The sequence below is a fragment of the Lissotriton vulgaris genome, chromosome 3_1 (genome assembly GCF_964263255.1).
Source record: "Lissotriton vulgaris chromosome 3_1, aLisVul1.2, whole genome shotgun sequence".
NCBI lineage: Eukaryota > Metazoa > Chordata > Amphibia > Caudata > Salamandridae > Lissotriton > Lissotriton vulgaris.
In genome coordinates this window covers 1639740542-1639762202 of record NC_141689.1, presented here as the reverse complement: position 1 = coordinate 1639762202, position 21661 = coordinate 1639740542, and the positions used below count along the sequence as shown (strand labels likewise).

Sequence of the window (21661 nt, the reverse complement as noted above, 5' to 3'; positions counted from 1 at the left end):
CTGAGCACTGCACCCTATCAGTACCACTCTCAGTGAGGACACATCTTCTTTCAGTATCAGGATCTACTATCACCAAGCAATGACCTTTGGGCTTGGCCATATAAGAACCTGCTGATAAGGTCCTAGATGACGATGTTCCGCCATATGGGTGGGCTGATAGGACTTCTTTACAACTGATGGTCCTTCACCGTTAGTCGTGATAGTGGTGTGTGATATTTCCTTGTGGCCACTTCTTTTTCTCAACTCTCTAGACCTTCAAGTTTTCTTGTTGTTGTAGTATAGTTCATGAGGGGTATGAGCTTGATAGGTCGGTAAATATAGTCCCCCAGACCCTCCTTTGACAGTTGTTTTCCTATCATTGATAATATCACTGTTCATGGTGAAGGCGGGAGTTGTATTTCCTTATCACGAGTTATAGTTACTTGAGCTACAGCTCACCTTTACCAACCATAAATTATTACAGCAAATTCTGAAAACTGCTGCCCGATTTGGACCATCTTGGGCCCATTTTATTCTTACTGGCGAGCTCTAGCAGTTTTAGCAGACCTTCTCACCTCCAAGATGGTGTCCTGCGCACGTAGCTGGTTCCACTGGCTCCCCGTGCCAGCTCTCTTTCTGGTCTTTGTCTCTGGGTGTAGAAGTGCAGATCTTTCTCCCAACTGGTCCTTGGAGGGTTTAAGAAGGCCAGGCTTTCTAGCCCTTAGAGAGAAGAGAGATCCACTGATCCTGGGGTCAACAGGGGTCAGAATCCTTAGTACCTTTGGGAATCGGGGGGGGGGTTCTTCTTCCAGTTATCCATGGCTGTCACAGTTCCAGGGTCCAGCAGAGAAAAGCACAAACCGCACCAACAAGAGATAGTCTTCCCATTCTGGAAGACTTTTTCAGTGGGGGTGGAAAGGTCTAGAAACCAGGCACCACAGGTCCATCCAAGGGTGCCACTTCACATCTCTGCTACCGTCCCAACCTTATGCACAGCATGCTGGGACAGTTCAACATGGCATCATCCAGGAGTCACTAGTCACATCTGCCCATTGAATCTCAGCAAAGAACTACTATACTCTGTGTGGGACGGCCTTTGTTCCTGCTTCTGGAGAGAAATGTAATTATCTTGGCTCTGCAGGGTGACAAAAGGCCTGGGTTCTGATCCTGAGCTAAGCCAGAGAAATATGACAATCCTGAATGACCCATAAGTTGTACAGTTATCCTCTTGGGACTCTCAGATTTGATTTACTTGCACATGTTGCACCCCCTTTTGATAGGTCACTGAACTTTGTCGACCAAAGGAAAGCGAAACCTCACTCTAAGGTAGTTTTCCTGCTATGTGTGTAATAAAGTGTCACTGCAGACAAAACAGTAAATCACACTGACTTTCACTAGGACTGTACACAAAAATTATAAGGACAACCCCAGCTCAATTTTTAATCCTCCAGAGTCCCTTTTGCACCAGGCTAACTGTGCGTAGTTACTGGGCTTCACACAACAGTAGTCTCATACATACAGCCCACACACATGGGCATACGTGTTCATGAGTAACAATCCAAGTGCCCCTTACCCATGCTGTGTCGCAGTGGCCTGATCTTCAAAGGAGGACACTGGCAGTAAACGCGCACAGTCCATTTGCTGTGTGATTACAATGGGTGAGACACATGTAGTGAGACTCACCCACAGTTTAAAGTCCCAAACCGTGGGATTCAAATTAATGTAATCTAGTTTTGATAGGACAAGGGAGATTGTTGCTTGGAGTTTATGGGCAAATGTTAGGTGTGCGAAGATGCGTTGTACTGTTTTCCTAGTAGGAACGGTTGATTTGGATAGCTTATCCACTTAAGCATTCATGCACAGATTGAGGTCCTGAGTAATTCCAGTTTTTTTATTTTACCTCCTTGTATATTTTTGGTGGTGGTCTTATGTTGTCATGCCAGGCGCTGAAGGGGGTCATAAGTATTCCATTTCCCACAGGTTAATATTTCTGCTTTGGCATTCAATTTGAGGTGGTAACATGTCATCCTTTGCTCAACTACCTGGAAGCAGCAGAAGAGTTTTGCAATTCCAATGTCTTTTGGACTTTCCAGTTTAAGAATCGTTTGTGCATTGTCTGCATAATTATAGCAGGTGAGCTGAAAAACATTGATTAGTCATGGTAAGGATTTAATGTAAATATTGAAAAGGAGAGAAGAGATGATAGAGCCTTGAGGGGCTTCTGCTGTAGCATTTCAAAGAGGAAAAAAAAGGTATGGATCACGTTTGTTGTATTGTGTAGGTAAGATGAGATCTAAGTGAGAGCAGTACCCTCTGTGCCGGCTTCTTTGAGTCTCAGAATGAATGTGTCATGATTGACTGTGTCGACGGAAAGTCAAATGTCCAAGAGAATGAGGATTCAGTATCTGCCAACTCCCTGGGTCAAGTATATGTCATTGGGTAATTCTGAGTTGTGGAATCCAAGACCTATACTGCAGATTTATGAACAAAACACTCCAAACTCCCCCTTCGTATTTTAAGTCATAGAGAGATCTAAGCTGCATTCACTGCTCTTTGGCCCGCTGCAGCCAGGTCAGCGAACAAGCATGAGCAGTTTTGGAAACTTCAAAGACCATAGTCACAAATCAAGGATACTGGGAACGATATCTATGTCCAGTGGTGGACTGATGCCTGGTTTGTACCTGGGTTGGTCAACGTTAGCTTGCGTCGTTGATATCCCATGTGATAAAGCAGGAAGACCACTATAGCACTGCTACAACGGTTGAAGGTGCATGGGTACATCTTTGAATGATCTCTAATGGCAAGACTAACCAGTAAGGTATCCTTGTATGTTAAGTGGTCACAGTTTTTAATATTTAATAACATTTCGCAAGTTGGAATCGCCACAAAACTATTGAAGCTTTTTATCCTTCTGTGGGTGATAAACTGAGCACTGTTTAATTGGGTAATAAGGCCTAAATCTTACAGTAGTTAGAAAAAGTAATAATTTGTGTGCAAAGCACTTTTTGAAAATGTTGTTAAACATTTATCTCATAATGAACTATCACTAGTGTTTGCTTGCGCAATGTGTCTCTTGTTCTCTCACAATCACATAGTTGACACGTTCGATTTCGTACATTGCCTCACATAATTATTGTAGAGACCAGCCATGTACCATGCACACATACCACCAACACTGCAATCCTCCACACTATGTTACTTGTCTTTATGATCCCATGCCTGCCCATACAGGGGCAGCCTTCTTTTCTGCTCTTGCCGGAGAAAGGAGTTCTGCTCATCATAGTAGTCCATTTTGCCAGACAGAGGAAGGTGTACAGCTATGCTAATATTTTTCTTTGATCACCTTAAAGTTTTCTCCTTGTCATATTACTGCTTATCAAAATCTTATTTTCTCCTACCTTTCCCCCACATCATTTTCTTCTAGGTAATAGCAGAAGGACCTGAGTAATGTGACCTGAGGAGCAAAGATGTCAGCCCTCTGCCCACCGCCATCCCCTGCTGTGCCAAAAACACTCATTCCAATTGATGGGTACTCACCACTGTTAGCTGCTACCTTTGCTTACTGGGACAATATTCTTGGTCCGAGGGTGCAGCATATATGGGCGCCAAAGTCCGAGCAGGTACTTTTAAGCGATGGTGAAATCACATTTCTTGCAAACCACACCCTCAATGGAGAAATCCTCCGAAACGCTGAGAGTGGAGCTATTGATGTCAAATTTTTTGTGCTGGCAGAGAAAGGGGTGATAATTGTGTCATTAATTTTTGATGGAAACTGGAACGGAGACAGAAGCACCTATGGATTGTCAGTCATACTACCCCAAACTGAACTGAGCTTCTACCTTCCCCTTCACCGTGTGTGTGTGGACCGGCTGACACACATTATAAGAAAAGGGCGCATAGCAATGAATAAGGTAAGGGCTTGTATGTAGATTTATGTATTGGGATGAGGAGGGTGTGTGTCTTTCTGTTCTGAATTCATTGTCTTGTTCTTGATAGTCATCTGTAAAGATATGCACCCTTTTGTCCAAATTCACGAGGCATCTGAAAATATAGCTCATCATATCCACACTACAGCTGCCACGTTTGATAACTGAGGAATATAGCGAGGCACAGATCTCAATGTTTGGCCGGGTTCGGAATGTGTTCCTATTTGTGTCATTGAAACAATTGATTCAAAGAGAATTCCTGTGTGATGTAATATTTGTTACAAGAGTAACCTTCTGGTTTTAGAGCAGATAACCTCACATTGTTGACAAAAAGGAGTACTCATTAAGTGGTCCCCTGTGACTCTTTGGAAGCTTGTCATTAAGGAAGAGTGAACGGCCTCAGGCGTCAACCAGATGAGCTGAAACTGAGACATAGCCTTCAGTTGTACACTGTAGCAGTGGCACAACATAGAGCAAGTCTTTTTTTGTGACAAAGGCAACTGAAGTAAAAAGTACTGTTTTGGTTTATTGATGGTCTGGAGAGCTCTGTGCCCTGGCAGTGGAGTTGATGGTAGCACAGCAGCCCTTGCCTTTCCCAATGGAGTGCTGTTTATCCTTGTCGCTCCTAGCCAGTGATGCTGGCCACACTTGGAGTGTGATGTTCAGCACAGGCCCTGTTACCTATAGGCAATCATTTTCTGGAAGCTGTTTGGTGCTTTACTTTAATTGCGGGTCCAGATCTGTCAGTGACACGTGTATGAATGCAAGGATGATGGAGCTTGTAACTAGGGCGGCAGTGGTTGGCGAGTGGAGTGGCTGGGTGACACACCCGGGAAAGATTATTTGCCAGTATATTGTGGCCATTCTAGGTATTATGGTTGCCCAGGTATTAGGTGGCCCTCTGTGGCATATTGTCTGATGCCCATTCCTGGACATTATGCTACTCTAGCTTAGGTTTCACCCCCCAAACACCCTCCCTCCCACCCCAGCCTTTTAGTCTGCATCTTTGACTTTTTATGGCTCACTATTGCCTGACGTGTATGTGATTCATGAGAATGTGAGCAGATTCTGGCCATACAGGGCAGTGGTACATGTGTGAGTATTTGACAAAAATGACATGCCAGTACTTAGGGGCCTGAAAACAATTATTTTCAAAACATGGCAAGCTTTTGCTTTTGTGCATTTAGGATTATTTACCCAGAATATTATGCTGATGTTGGGAAAAAATGATTGCTTTTCCATTATATATCTAATGTTAATATCTGAATTAGAATCCTTGCTGAGCAGAGAACACCTTTTGCTGACTGCTTTTCCTTGGTGCCAGAAATCACTTACTGGCATGACTGCTATTTCATCACTTGTATTGAGGAATGTAATTATCTGTCTTGACTATGTATTTTAAAAGGCACTCCTGACGTGCGTTTTTAAGACCAGATCCTATAGGAGTATTGCAACCATATTTATGTGCCTTTTGTGTAAATTTGAAACTTGAGTGGACACACTTGTGTCTTGAGTCCGTGAAATCTGTGTCCTGAGAATATCTCTGTCGTTTACTCACTGAGATTGGGATCTGTATCTCATTTTCCAGTCTTCCTCTGACATGATTTTTGTGTTCTCTGCTTATGTACCCCCATGGCAATTCGTATATTGGTACGTTAATTTGAGTGTACATTTTTCATTTATTAGCTTGTAATGTGTTTAGTATTATTTGCACAAGTAAAGCACATAACATTTGCTTTATTGTAGTATGATTTATATTGTACGATAGAATTTAGAGATGCTTCAGCAGGATCAATATGCTAATTCTTGCTTTTTACATCATTCTTCACAAGGCCTGCTCTTTCCAAAATATTCAGAAAATTATATTTAAGCATGGTAAAGACATGTATTAGGCAAATTGGAATCTTCAACTTCCTGAGAGGTTTGGTTTGTGCGGGCTGAGCTTCAAACATTACCAGTGAAGGCCATCCGCGCTCCTCAGAGCCAGCCTGCTTTATCATTTGGGAATGCAACAACTAGGACAAACAGACAGGGAGAGGCTTTCTTCTTGAAAAATAGAACAACATGCTTGTTATTTGGCTACGATATGTATGTGGCTTGAGGCGACCTCAAGAAACCCCAACAGGCCCTTTTGGTGCTAAACAACTAGGCTAGGGGTTGGTTAACAAAAACTAGTTTAATCTTTCAATGGATTGAATTTCTGAAACCCCCATAACAATGTTGCAATTCTTAATATTTTGCTTAGTAGTCGTTTCATTGTCACAATGTTTTTGATGTTATAGTTACATTTGTACATGTTATCTGGACTAGATTAGGACACTGATTTTAATAAACTCTTAAAATATATAGTGTAGATTCTTTCATGATGAACGAAGTTTTGAACCTCAGTAACAAATAATCCTGTAGTCTCACATGATTGATGGTTGCTCAGAATGCACCATCCTTGTGTAATGCGTAGGTGGTTCGTCGGTTAGAGTTCACTAGGTTTCCTGTCTCAAGTTAGTAAGTGGGGTCTGAGCAGTGCTTGGCAAGAGGGTCTAGGAGATCTAAAACTGTTCAGCATTCTGCCGAAGATTACAAAAAACTCATCATTGGCACTGCACCAAGGGGCCGGGTTTGAGTTCTCCTGGGTGACGCACACAAACCTTTTCTCAATAATTTCTAATAGTGGAGGCGTCCATTGTAACATTGGTTTCTTCCCTCGGGTCAAACAGGAGCTGGAGTCTGCCTTGGGGTGGCTAGTAAAAGGCATTTCCCGTTCAGTTTCATTTTTAAATCTTATTCACATGCTCACACTACTGGACTGATGGCAAGCTTGCCTCAAAATACGAAACCACCTTAGTTATCTCAAATAGGTTCTTAAGTCAAAATATAGTGCCTGCATCATAGTTTTCTTTAAACGTTTGCACCACAACTGGCTACTCTTTTACCTGACCTCTTAAATAATGCATCCACCACCCTGGAACAGCACCTGTCGATGACTGACGCATCAACTGCCTTGATTCTGAATTCCCACAAACATTTCATGCAACGCTCATCTTACAGCCTGATCTCCCTGTTGAACGCATATTTGCAATCTTTGGTAAATTATCTGCAAACTGCATGGAAACCCTGTTACCAAAACTAATTCAAGCGAATCCTGTGGGATTTATTCCAGCCAGATCTACCTACGATACCTGTAAGAGGGTTCTCCATATATTCGACCTGGCACGGAAAAGAAGCCAAGAAACAGTAGTGCTTTCCCTTGATGCAGAGATAGTGTTTGATAGGGTAGATTGGAGCATGATAAAGGCGGTCCTTCTCAAGACGGGTCTCAGTACAAGATTCCAAGGGTGGGTCGTAACTCTATATATCGCACCTTGGATCAATATGCAAGTGAATGGAGGCAATTCTCCTAACTTAGTGATCCAAAAGGGCATGAGGCATGGGTGTCCATTGTCTTAGATGGTGTTCCCTTATATCTAGATCCACTTTTACATAAGATTCAGCTAAACCAGACTTTCCAGACCATCACTTTTCACTGAGGCACATACAAGGCCTCAACGTTTGCCAATGACATTTTACTGTTGCTCACAGTTTCCCATCATCCTCCCCAAGAAATATTGTTGGTACACGAGGAGTAGCGACAGCTAGCAGGCCTACTAAAGCCTAAATCTTAACAAATCGGTAGGGTTGTTACTGGCAGAAGGATACCCATTAGCTGGATCCTTATAAGAGGGGAATCCCTTTCAATGGACTATGAAATAACTTGTTTACCTTGGGTTTTTGCTTACTCCAAATCTCTATAAATGCACCAGAAGTTCTTACAAAATTGTGGCACTCACACGCTCTCTCATGTCTAGGCAGAAATTACGACCATACTCCCAAAAATACTCTATATGTTCCTAAACATCTCACTCACAAATGATGAACTCTCTCTATTGCAAGAGGTTTGCATAGCTTTATTTGGAAATGGAAAAGACCTTGATTGCATTGGCAAATCCCAGAACTTAGCCAAAGGAGGCAATTCTAGGTATATTGCATCCACCTTGCTATTGTGAAATGGCACAGATCCGATATACAATAGAATGGATCAAGGGAGTGCAAGATAAGATTTGGTGCATATTAGATGAGGGTCTTACACCATGCCCTCTGGCAGAAATCCTATGGATCCCAAACTGAGAAAGATGTTGTAACCTACATATCTCGCTGATTACAAAGCCTCACTAATCACCTGGACTCTCTTGACTAGATATAATGGCTACACCAAACACCCATCGCTCCTGAACTCGGTGGTGGGCATTATAGACTTTTCCCCAGGCCTCAATATGCAGTGCCTCAATGGTTGGATAGCCAGGGAATTCTACTGGCTTTGTTAGTTCTGTAACAATGTAACATTGTGTTTATTCAAGGAAATTAAAACTGCCTCCTGGGTTCTGGGGAAGGAACAACATAATTACTTACAATCCTTACTTACAATTCAGGCACTGGGTCTCCCAAGCACAAGTTAGAGAAGCAACTACCCTCCCACTCACAGCTTTTGAGAAGTTCCTTTAAACCAAGAAAATGACAAGCCGCCTAGTCTCCAGGCGTTATGCCTAACTCATATCGCTAATCCCAGACCATGTGTATTTAAAGCAAACCAGCTACAAGAGAAACTTGAATGTTCAATTATATTAGAACAGTGGGAGAACATTAATGCGTGCACCAACAATTTTCCACATTATACACCGGGACCGGGTAGAGAAATGCTGTCGTAAATTGTGTATGTACAATTAACCAAAAACCCTCTGGTTCCAGCTGAAGACAGTGTGGAGACCCATGCACTCTCCTACATAACCTTTTGGCGGGTCCCAAACTCAAAGGCTTTTGGTCATCGATAATATCCATCCTAGGCAAAATGGAGGCACTCGACTTTGACAAGAGTGTTTCTTATTTTATCCCTCCAGTGGGGGTGAAAGACTGGCACCAGACTTCCTGCAAAAGTGGGCTACTTTGCAACCTCCAAACACACAAAGAAAATTACAAGCCCTGATTTTTTTTAACTCTAAAAGAAGTTACTTGGCTCATTATGCTGAGTTTGTAAGCCCTTATATGAATTGAGTGTTCTGAATAAAAAAGCGAACAAGTACACATACTACTATCTTATGTTGAGCGTAAGCAGATATGTTAGAGAACAACTACTTAGACGGAAGACAACAAGACAAGACAAACAATTACGGTGACCCCTAACACTTCAGGCTGGCCATACCGTTTTCTTTGTAAATATTTGTATTGGCATTTTGGTATTTATTATCTTACAAGCTGTATTTCTTGCCTGTTGCGTTAATATTACTTTCCATGTGACGTGTTACCATACAAAGGATAGAGGAATAAAACATCAAATGTCATATACATATTCAGATTATGATTAAATGTCATTCCTAAGCTTCTTACATGTCTTCACATTGCATTGTCTACTCTATAGATAATTCTCGTGCTCTATGTCAGTCATTGTTCGGTTGGGGAGTGTATCACAAAAGCTGCCCATAATTATACCCTCTCCTCTCCCTACATCATATAGCCATCACCCCACCCCTCTGCCCCCAAGAACAGGACCTCCTAGTGCACAGAGGGAGCCAGCAAGTATAGGAGAGGGAAAGATGACCACCAATAAATAAAGGAGAAAAAAGCAACAAAAGAAAAAGAATATCAAAACCCAACTACTTCAAAATTAGGGGTCAACACTCCATCCATCTACAGTTCCTTTTCTACGTGTGTGTGCGGTGGGGTCCAAACGTATTGTATCTCAGGGGTTGTCTAGACCATGGGGTGGGTGGGGGTGCAGGGCAACATCTCCCTCCAAGCATCCTCATCAGCCATTCACCCACACTATCTACATGTTGGGGCACCCATCTCACATCCCACTAAGGAGATTCTTGACTAGCATTAGCCTCTCCTCCTGCATCAGACAGAGGGGCCTTTCTGGATTCGTCTGTGGCCCTTGATTCTCTCGATTCCCATGCCCTCAATACTTCCTTCCATGGTTCGGCCAGTGTTTTGCATCTTTTAGTTATTTTGTCTTCATTAAGTATGGGCGAATTTTGCGAATTCGCGGTTCGCGAATTTGCGTATTCACGAATTCGCATTCCGCGAAATTCACGAATTTGCGAATTTTTTCTTTTTTTTGTGTTCGCAAGGGTTTCTGCCAGTTCGCAAGGGTTTTGTACCAGTTCACAATTGCGAACTTACTTGTCGGCTCGCAACGGTCGCAACTATGTTGTTTCTACGTCTGGTTCATCATCACAGGTTCACCCATGCCACCCTCTGGTTCACCCATGCCACCCTCTGGTTCACCCATGCCACCCTCTGGTTCACCCATGCCACCCTCTGGTGCATCAATGCCACCCTCTGGTGCAGCACTGTAGATTATGGGGGGGGGGAGCAAGCACACCTGCCCTGCTTCAACTGACATTAATTAATTTGGGGTTGATTAATGTGTCACTGAATTTAAACTTCCAGTCTGGCACCTGCTTCCTTATCTGTAATTTGCTATCTGTTGCAGTGCAATTTTTTTTCACAGGACCTTTGTGGCCTACTTGTAGCTATTCTATGAGCCTGCTGTGAGGGTCAGAGCAGGGTCATAGAATAGTTGCAAGTAGGCAACTGAACTCTGGAGGGGCCCCTCAGGAAGCACTACAGGGAATGGTTACTAATGATGAGTTTGAACTTTTGCACCTGCTGAGTGCTTTCAGTTTTGCAAAACTCATTTTTCTGCAATTTCGCGGAATTCGCAGGGTGCGAATTTGCGTGAGATCGAATTCGGAAGCCGTGAATTCGTGCAAATATGCGATTTTGTTTTTTGCGGCGGGTTAGTTCGCAAGCTTTTGTGCGTTTAAGCGAGCCGCTTGTAGCGCAACGGCGCGAAGTTACCTTCACGGTCGTTCACGGGCGCGGCCATTTTGTTTGCATGACGTATTTCCGTTTCCGGGCGCTATGTGTAATCTCGCAAAGTGTGCGGCTCGCTAGTACAAGTTCGCGTGTGATCGCGAGGGAAATCTCGCGCGAACTTACCCACGCGGTCGTGAACGGGCGCGGCCATCTTGTTTCTCATTCATTGCTATGGTTCTGGGCATGCTTTCTGTATCCTCTCTGAATCTCTGCCATCCTTTGCTTGTTTGAAGTTTTTTTTTATCTATTTTACTTATTATCTATCCCTCTATTTTTCTAGCTCTATATTTTTTGTGTTTTCTGCTACTTTTGGTTAATTTTAAACTACTTTTTTAAACTCTTTTCTTTTCTTCTTCCTTATTCTATTTCTTATTTCTTATTTACTTTCCTTTCTGCCCAGACCATGGTAAAGGGAGCCGGGAAGCATCCTGAGAAGGGGAAGGGTCCCGCACCCCGTGCCCGGCTCCTATGCGGGCGTTTGAGGGGGGAGCAGGACACAGCCCGGGAGATCTTCAGCGCGGAGGAGGTGGCCGCACTAGTTTTTTATGTTCAGCGCCGCCTCCCCAGGACCATCAAGGCAGGCGGCAAGATCGCTAGCGGGTACGGGATCCGGGAGCGCCAGAAGCGGTGGGAGAAGGTGTGCCGGGCCATGTACCAACACTCTTGGTTCCGGCGCACCTACAACCAGGCTACCCACCGTTGAACTGATCTCCTGGACCGGGAACGCGACTTGATCGACCTGCTCGGCCTCGAGATCCTCGGGCTTGGTGAGTAGTAGTAGCTATTTCTTCACTACTCTGTTTTCTCCTGCTCTGTGTGTTATTATATTGCACATTTTTGTTTTTTACCAAGAGCAATACTGCTGCTGATTACATTGTAGGTAAATTATATTTCAAAATCTGTGCATTTCAGGTGTACTGCTCTCCTTCTCAGTAGCGTTGCTACTATGCTTATTTGTTTTCGATTTATGTTCATTTCATTGGCCTGAGAAATTATGTATGAGTGTGGTTTAAAGAACTGCGTAATGCTAGACACTAAGGGTCAGATTTTTAATTACCGGCGCATCCCTGCAAAGTAGCCGGGATGCGCCAGTAATTGTGCGCCACGCCACCACCGCCCATGGTGCACCGTATTTACAATGCGGCGCACCATGGGCCCAAAACGTCACTGAAGCGTTACGCATCTGTGCCGTAAAGGCGGCGCATTGCTGGAGTTGCGTCGCAATGATGGTGCAGCTCCAGCAATGCTCTGGGGTGCCCTATCTCCCCAATGCTGCGTCAAGCCGTATGTCTGCTTCAAGCAGGCTCAGGGTTTGAGTCACGCATCATTGTCCTAAAAGTGACTGATTGAAATCTTGTAGATTTCCCTCAGCCACTTTTAGTATGCTTTCCTGCGCAGGAACGCCCTCCCTTGCGCCGGAACGCCCCCTGATGGCGCAGGGCTTTACAACGTGTGCATCTCCCATATGCGTCACGTTGTTAATATACGCCGCACCATGGCGCCTCTTTTGTTCTGCCGCTGCGTCACAAAAGTCACGCAACAATGGAGCAAAAGAGCCGCAAGGGGCTTCTAAATCTGCCCCTACAGACTCCAGTCCAGTCCTTCCTTTGTACGCCTGGTAATAAGAAGAAATAGTGGTGGTGGATTGATAGTTTGAGTATTTTAATGACTGGTTAATGTAGTACGAAACTTTTTAGTGTTGTCGCTGATCTGCAATCACAATGGACTTTGTCTGTCACTACGCGTGCTGCGGACTGCTGCCTGCCAGTCCTAGGCGAACCTTTTTAGTAGTTTGTTTAGTGAGTTACATAACTTTCCAAGTCGACGGTCCGCAAATCAAGCAATACTAATATCGTAGTAGACCACATGAGATAGGTCAATGTATCCCGTGGAATAGTTGTCTATTTGCTATTTCGCCAAAATATTTTGTTATTGTTCTTTTGAAATGTTTGATTTGGTTGACAAATATCTTCCATGTTTTCTGGTCTTTCTTTCTTTCATGTTGTACATCAGCTCCCCCCAGAGGCAAGAGGACATTGGAGGAGGCTGCTGCTGCTGTTGAACAAGGCCAGGATCGGTCAGGCGAGGGCTCCTTTGCTGGCCACTGTAAAATTTAATTTTAATATAGAGTACCTATTTTTTCCTAGCGTTCCTCATTCGATTTTCTCTAAATCGTCTTTCATCTTCTTGTAGACTGTATCTAAATTCTTATCCTGCCTCGACTATGGCTCCCTGTGGTATTACTAGATTATTCTCATTAGTCTGTCTGTGTAGCTAACTAAGATTGCACATTTGGCAAAAGGTGTAAAATGAAACTCCCATTCTAGTCCGCAATAGCTCTATGTACTGAGTGCAGTCCTCTGGGATTGTCCATAAGTTCTTTTCAAGTCTTCTAAATGTTTATGCTTCTTTGACAATTACCAACAATAAAAAGGCGAATGACCAGCAAGAAAGAATAAGATACTAGTACTTTACTCTTGGTTTGGATAGGAGGACAATCCATACTACTACTGTTGCAGGGACAAATCTGCACAAACAGAACTATTGACACTAAATAGTGCATTGTTTATCAAATGTAATAGGCGCAGGTAGACTTTCCACATACCTCAGTGATATCAGTCTTTGAAGAACCCCCAATCTCCTTACTGACTAGATAGTGTGGCAGAGTCATTTAGCAGAAGTTGTAATTTTGTCCGAATACTACCATGAATAGTAGCAGTAGTTTGTATTGCAAGCACAGCATATATCCGGCTATTACGATGGCCACTCACTACCTCTTTTAATAAGTTTAGTAGAACTCGGTCATTCATATGTGGATGTATCACTGTTCACTCAATATTAAGCAAAGCACCTAAAGTCTTCCCATATGTAAGCAAATACATACCATGTGCAGTGATAGATAATCAGATTATTTATCTTCATTTTCCTTTTCTAGTATTCATCCGCACTGTAGGGTGAAAGTTAAATTAATTAAGCAGTAGCCCTTGTAACAGAGTATTCTCAGTGCCACCCATAATAGAAAAGTAAGAGCATCACCACCTGCATGTACCGGACTGGTACAGTAATGCAAGTCTGTCTCATTCATCATGGCGGGCGTCTGTTTTTCTCGGGTGCAAGTTGACTGCGCTGGCATTATGACGGCTTGCAGAAGTTAACGTACCAATTTTGCTAAACAAGAGAGAAGAAGAAGAATAAGACTGGTGTACTGTCATAGTCGACTCTAATGGAGTGAATCCATAGTGCTCGTAGAATTGATTCCTTAAACTCCCACTAATGTTAGAGCAAGGATGAAGAAGTGGGAGGTTAGATAGATTCTGGCCACAATAGTTATGTACTGCGCTTGCAAGTTGCTAGTTCTACTCTGACACAACTTTCTGCTGAATCATTTTGTGTTAATCTTAAAGAGCATTGGTTACAGACTATGTCTTTCTTTCTTCATATAGATACTCCTTCCAAACCAACACTGAAGGAGCTGGCTAAAAGGGCCCGGCAACGGAGGCTGGAGGCCACTGTCACCGAATATCGGCGGCTGGTGGCCCAGGAGGAGGAGGACACGCAGACTAGTACGTCAACAACATCAACGGCGACACCTGCATCCTCCTCCGCGCTCCCTGGGTCAGCCAGTCAGCGCAGCAGGTCTCCAGCGGTACGGAGCCGGGGTACCGCAGCCACCCGCCATCGCCGAGCAGCCAAGCAATCAGCTGCCCCCCACAGCATACCAAAAAAAGGATGCACCGCCTTTCCCTGAGGGTTTCCTACCTCGAGCAGGAGCTCCTCAACACCAAAACCCTGCTCGAGACCCTCTGCAAGGAGCATGCCGACCTGGCCCAAAAAGTCAACAGCAGCCAGCAGTAGGAGGAGACTGTCCCTTGCCCCTTTTTTAAAGACTTCTGGGGGTGGGAATTGGGAGTTGGGTTTTCTATTTTTTTGGACTTGGTTTTCAGGGACATTCGTTGGGGTTCGGGAGGGGGGTGGGTTGGGTTGGGTCTTGCGGGAGATTATTTATGTTAGGGATATATAAATATACTTTAAACTTTATCTTAGCATACGTGTTTTCTACTGCTTTTGAGGCTGGTGGGTGGGGGTTTAACAGTTGTGTAAGTACTAATGGCCCAAATGTTTTCAAAACTAAGTGCCTCTCAGAGTAAGTGAATTCAATAGTCCTAGGACCGCCAGTCTCTCGTCTCTCCTAATACTCCATTATAGTACCTCCCCCCAAACGCTTATCTTACCTGTAATTTGTTTTTGGAAATAGGGCTAGGCACAGGGCTGGCTGCATGCGAAATGGCGATTAAGGTTGGCAATTCTGGGTGGATGAAATGCCATCATTGCGATGGTACTTGTGGTGTTACACAGTGGCAGTTGCAGCATCTGGAAAAAAAGAAAATGAAACCTTGTTTGTCCTTACCGTAGCATTAGAACGGTACGATAGAGAATATAGCAGGTGACAGTACACTAGAACAGTGCCACAATGTAGCCTAATGTAGCCTAACAAATGGTAAAGTATTGAAAGTATAACTAGTACTTGCGTTGAATTTCTTTGACATTGGCTACTACTACAAGAAATAGTACCAAAGGTGAAGGACACAGCAGCGTAATAATTTGCCACGTCTAGGAGGAGGATGTTCTTGATGACCAATCAAGTTGATGGCGCACATGAAAATCTGCTTTCATTTGCCAATAGTGACTGAGTGTCAAGCTGAGTAAGAATAGAATATATCCTCGGATTCCTTCACCAGCCTGTTGCTATGACCTTATCCTCCCCAGCAAGTGTGTGGAATTATTGCTGTCATTTAGTCACACATCAATCAAAACCACACAGCCCCGGGGAAGAGGGTTAGGGTTTGGAAAATGGATGGGAATGGGGGATTTTGGGAAAGTTTTGTTGAGAGAAGAAAAAAAAAGTACAGCATGGACAAACAATAACTGAAGATAAAGAAATCTTTGGGTACAAAGCTAACCATAAATCTTTTAAGTGACAAAGGAAGTGCATGCACTACTGCATGCATGGTTACTGAAAAGTAAGTAGTACTTTCGACAACCGTGAATGAAAGAATGCGACAGTACAGGGCTGCAGCGTTTTCACTTGCCTATCTCTGCACTCAGAGAAACACTTCTTACATTAAATTAGGTTTAAAAAATAGCAGAAGTAAAACCTATAGAATGTCTGTAGGGATGAATTTGGAAGCAGAGATCAAAGAAATGCAGAGTCACACTCATAGAAGTTCACAGCAATAACATTACTTAAAAGATAATTAGAAAAGAACGGATACTGTATCTGTATGTTGTTGTAGTTGTCCTGTTGAATTTGGTAAGTTGCATGGATCAAACCATTCCTCTTATTAGCGGGACTCCTCCATTCCAGCTGACGCTCTGTCCATCAATGTTGGTGACTAGAAGACACCCTGTCCACTGCCTGCCTGGCGGATGCTGAATTGCGGCTCGCTAATGTGAAGCCTGACTTCATCCTTTTTTTCCCATTGCACAGTTTGAAACCCGGCCTGCAAATATTGATGGAAAAACAGGAAGTGATATTAGGACAGCACTGACAAATAAATATAAGGTATGTACGCTGTGTAGTGCAAAAAGTCACACTTTGAGTTTCCTAATAGACAGTACAATATTTTTGAAAGTGCATACTCTGTCTGAGTCTCCTTTTGAAGGATAAATAAGTATGGGTGAATTAATTTAGCGGATCTTTCCCCTCAAGCTAGGTGTACTGTAAACTGTGTTTTAGCACAAAATTAGTTTTTTTTGTGGGTATCAAGGACCCCCTGATAGGGATAGGACTCCTGGGTCAGGGAAAACAATTTTTATGTAAGGGTATATACCCAGGCAGACTTATAGTACAAGAAACTGGCTATTCAGAGAAAACACATTATATAAACATCAATAATGAATAATGAAATTAGTGCAATGAACTGTAATGATATCAAAAATTGTTTTTTAATTCCAATATTAAAATGAATAAATACATATAGATTTGTGAACAGGATATACACAATAAAAACTATTCATTCTTTGTGTGTCTATTTCTTAACACATTTTTAGAAGTCATAGTAACTTAATTAAAAGTCTTTTTTCCTTATTTTTAAAACTCTGGTTATGAGGAGTAGGGCATCATAGCTGTACCCTGTGTAAAGAAATACTGATCGACTACCGCACACTGCTCATACAGACGCTCAAGCATGTAGAAGGTTGAGTTCCAACGTGTTGCCACCTCCTGGATGAGTGCTTTCACTGGCAGTCGACATTCATGTAGCAGGCCCCTCAGATGCTTCCGGGCCTTAAAAGAATGGCTGAAATGTGTGCATATTCTTCGGCAGGTGGTCAGTAACTCGCACACTGGACTTTCTTCACTCAAGAATTTTTTAACAACCAGGTTTATACAGTGCTCCAAACACGGCACTCTGAAATAGTTACCCAGATCCATGGTCTTAACTACATTGGTGCCATTATCCGTGGAAACGTAACCAATCTTGCGTTTTTTTGGGGACAGCCGTTGAAAGACCTTTGTGTTAAACTCCTTCAAAATGTTTTCTCCTGTATGACTTGTCTCCATGCCAAACATGGCTAGTGTTGCATGTTTCTGAGCAGCTTTAAAAACGTTGTCCGGGTCAACACCTGCCCTTAGCTTTGCTGTAACTCCTGAAAAAGAGACCCAGTGTGCAGTGATGCACATGTAATCAGTGCCTGCGCCACTGGTCCACATGTCTGTTGTCAGATGTATAGTGTGAACAGCACTCTTCTGCAAAGCTGCCCCAATCACCTCCAGCACATCTTAATGTAGTGCTGGAACCGCAACTCTGGCAAAATTGAACCGGCTAGGAACCTTCCATTTAGGGCAGAGCGTAGCCACTAATTCAAGAAAACCAACCCCTTCCACAAAAGAAAAAGGGAGAAGGTCCAGAGCTAGCATTTTAGCCAGCTTAGTGTTATACAGACGCGTCATTGGGTGGTTGCGTTCAAATTGCGCATCTGAAAACAACATGCTTCTAATGGTGGGCTGGACCATTTTACGGGATGATGATGATGACTTCTTCGACCCAGTTACGCTCGGTGATGAACTTTTTCGGATTGGTGTCTCACTCTCTCCCACACTCTTAGTGTGGGTCACAGGGGGTGTGCTTCTGACAGGGGTACTGGGTGTAAGTGAAGTGTGTGACGCTTCTTCCTCCTCGTCATCATCAGATGAAAGATCAACGGATGCAGTTTGTTGACTTGCAATTCCGGCTTCCTTGATCTCCTTTAGGTGCGCATGCCATTTGACAGTGTGCTGTCTCTCAAGATGGCCTCTCTGGCCTCCGGTTCCATAGTTGGTACCAAGCTTACCACGACTAACTTCAAGCTTACAAATGCTACAAATGGCTATGTTTTTCCTTGTTGTGCTAACACTGAAGAAGTCCCAAATGTCTGTGGGGGGCGGAGGAGGCGATACTGGTCATGCTAATGCCAGATGAAGTGGAGGATGTGTGTTGCCGAACTTTACTACGTTGTGCACTTGCAGCACCACTAATTGAGGAAATGGAGGTCGAGGTGGATGGAGGTCCCTTCTGGCGAGAAAATATGGAAGCGGTAGGTGGTGGTGTACTAGTTAACTGTGGTGGTCCCATTGACTCGTCGTCATCACGCTCAGCAGCTTCTCGGGCTAGGGTCAAAATGTCTGTTTGCTGCATGCACACTGGGGCTGCAGTGACGTTTATGATGACGTCGTCGTCGTGAGAGTCTTCATCAGCAGGAGTATACGCCACTTCTTGTTCAGCTTCATCATCACACTCCATAAGTACGAGACTTCCGGGGACCTTCCTTTTACGCTTAGCTACCTTTGTCAGATCATGGTGGGCCTCACTCTCAGACAGCTGTGGTGGTTCCCAAGTAAGATCCATATCCTCAGAAGTAAGGGGGCTTGAAGAAGATGTAGACCCCATCCTTGATCCTTTCCTTGCTAGGGATGTGGAAGACAATGAATGATCAGGAGGAGTGGCTTCCTCAAATGATATCTCGGCTTGAATGTTGATTTCCTGATGTGCCCCTACTTCGGGAGGAACAACTATTGTGGGCACTTGTGCCGCTCCATGCACCTCTGCTTGCGCATCTCCTTGCGCTGCCTCTCCTTCCACATGTACTTGGGCTTGTACTTGCACATGTGGTTGTTGTTGCGGCTGTGGTTGTTGAGCACTCGTCAGATGATTTACAACAACCTGTGTTGATTGAGGGACATTGCTGCTACTTTCTTGCAATGAGCCAACATCACTGGTCGATGGTGATTGAACAACTATACTGGCGGCCTCCAAAGCACTCAAGGGCTTGGACTTAAGTTGGCGTGGTGGTGGTGGCACTGAGCCCAATGGAGCGGGGGTGCTGCTCCCGGCAGCTTGGTCCCCAGCAGACCCCGCTGCTGCTGCAGGCGTACTTATTTTTTTTTCCAAAAAATGTGGCGGTCGGCACACCAGTCTTCTTGGTAAGTGGCAAGTGAGAGAAAACTAGGACCCCCTGGGTATCAGTAATATACAGACTCCTAGGGCAGGGTAATCACCTATGTGGGTAAAAAATCCTAGGCCATCAGCTAAGTAAGTGAACAATTAGTCTAGAACCAGTGGAGAAAAGAAAAATCGAATATGAAATGTATATTAAAAATATATATTTAATTAGTATAAATAAAAATCATATAGAGATTCAACAAAAGTCAAACTATATGATAAGATAAAAGTATGATTCCTAAAGAAACAACAACAGGTTTTATAAACAATAAGTACATAGCATATAAATCATACAAGTTACAATAAAAACAATACATTCACATTAGTTAATGATAAGAAGAGTGCTGAAGAATTATTTATTAAAACTCGACGCGCGTTTCGGCAGAAAAAACGCCTTCCTCAGGAGTCACTGATGATACTATTGACAATACTGTATTTCTATGCAGTACATCGAAAGTTGATGATATCTTCTTATATTCAATAGTCAGAGCCACTCTATAAAGGCTAATTCCTTGTATATTCAGATGCGAGTTCTAAGTTCATGTAGTTTGAACTACGTCAGTAGATGTAGACTTCAGCTTGTGGCCAATAATTCATGGCTTATATATTCAAAAGGGGCTTCTTAGTTCGTAATCTATGTTCTAAATTAATGGAAAGCGGCGTCTGAATGCACCGGGTATTTCATGACTTAAATAGATGGAAATCTCATGGGCAGCAAGATGGTGCTGTTCCAGGGGACGAAATGTGGCTCCGGTACCTCCGGCCGAGAAAGTGGTAAGTGGCGCCACTTGATTCTTCTGCTCCTTACTGGCAACTTTCTTGCTAGAGGAGCTACGGGGAACTTTTTTTGGGGCCATCTTCTTCAGATGTCAGAACAGCAGGCCGCAGTTGCACAAGTTGCAGAGTTGTCTTGTCTGTGGCCAAACGTGACGTCGCATGACGTTATGCTGCCCACACCGCTGCAGGACTTCTTCCTGGCACTGGTTGTTCTCTTGTGCACCTAAAAGCAATGGAAGACAGAGAAACATCAGTTATGCAGCCAAAAAAAATCGAAAAACACACAAAAATCAGCACAATCCCATGGCATCCATGCCCTCCATGATGTTTAAATTCAAGACACCCCACAGAAAGACTAGGCCCATGCACCACTCACTACCCCTGGGCATAATGGATGAAAGCTAGGCAAAATGGGTGCAGGCCTGAGAACACTGCCTGCATTCAAAATGGCCCCTTGCCCCCCAGCACATGGCCAGGGCCTGCCTGTACGAGCACTCAAAATGGCCCCCACCCACATGGCCAGTCCCCATCAACACCCCAAAAATCGAAAAACACACAATCACCACAATCCAATGCCATCCATGCCCTCCATGATGTGTACATTAAAGAGACCCCACAGAAAGACTAGGCCCATGCACCACTCACTACCCCTGGGCAAAAGGCCCCAATAGCAGCCAAAAAAATCGAAAAACACACAAAAATCAGCACAATCCCATGCCATCCATGCCCTCCATGATGTTTAAATTCAAGACACCCCACAGAAAGACTAGGCCCATGCACCACTCACTACCCCTGGGCATAATGGATGAAAGCTAGGCAAAATGGGTGCAGGCCTGAGAACACTGCCTGCATTCAAAATGGCCCCTTGCCCCCAAGCACATGGCCAGAGCCTGCCTGTACCAGCACTCAAAAAAACTCCCCCACATGGCCAGTCCCCATCAACACCCCAAAAAATCAAAAAACACACAAAAATCAGCTCAATCCCATGCCAGCCATGTCCTCCATGATGTTTACATTAAAGAGACCCCACAGAAAGACTCAGTCCATCCACTACTGAATACCCCTGGGCAAAAGGCCCCAACAACAGCCCAAAAATCGAAAATTCCAAAATTGTAGTTGCCGCAACTGTAATGCCCCAAACAAACTTACTTGTGAAATTTCTAATCCAAAAGTGATCCAAAGAAAGTCAAAAAGGCCTCAAATCCAAATATCCAGCAGCATCCACAAAAAGTAATCCAGTAGTCAAGATCCAAATGAAAGTGACCAGCACATGATGAAAGCACTGGGAGGGACCTGCTGGACAGGAACAGGAAGTTGGAGACTGTGGGGCACTTCCTTCCTCCTACCCCCCCCCCCTCCCCCCCCAAAAATTGACTCCTTGCAAAAAAAGTGCAGGCAAATGTCAACCTGAGTTATTCTGATAAAAATCATCTTTTTCAGAAGGTTTATGCTGCTTGCTGGTGGATTTCTTGTGCAGAATAGCAAATTTTGCAATTTCACGAGTGCGAGATTGTTGCTGCCCGCCGCATCTACGTGTTCGCAATTGCGAGCTCTCGCGATGCGTGCTGTGCAAGGTGGCAAGCCGAAATT

General features: G+C 43.9%; 1 protein-coding gene across 1 annotated transcript in view; it reads left to right on the top strand.

Annotated features, from left to right (window-relative positions):
- Positions 1 to 21661, top strand: part of C9orf72 (C9orf72-SMCR8 complex subunit) — a 332168-nt gene that overhangs the window by 27506 nt on the left and 283001 nt on the right. Inside the window, exon 2 of the mRNA XM_086962131.1 lies at positions 3404 to 3890. Coding sequence (XP_086818257.1) covers positions 3447 to 3890 — 444 coding nt within the window. The 5' untranslated portion in view covers positions 3404 to 3446. The remainder of the gene's footprint in view (positions 1 to 3403; positions 3891 to 21661) is intronic.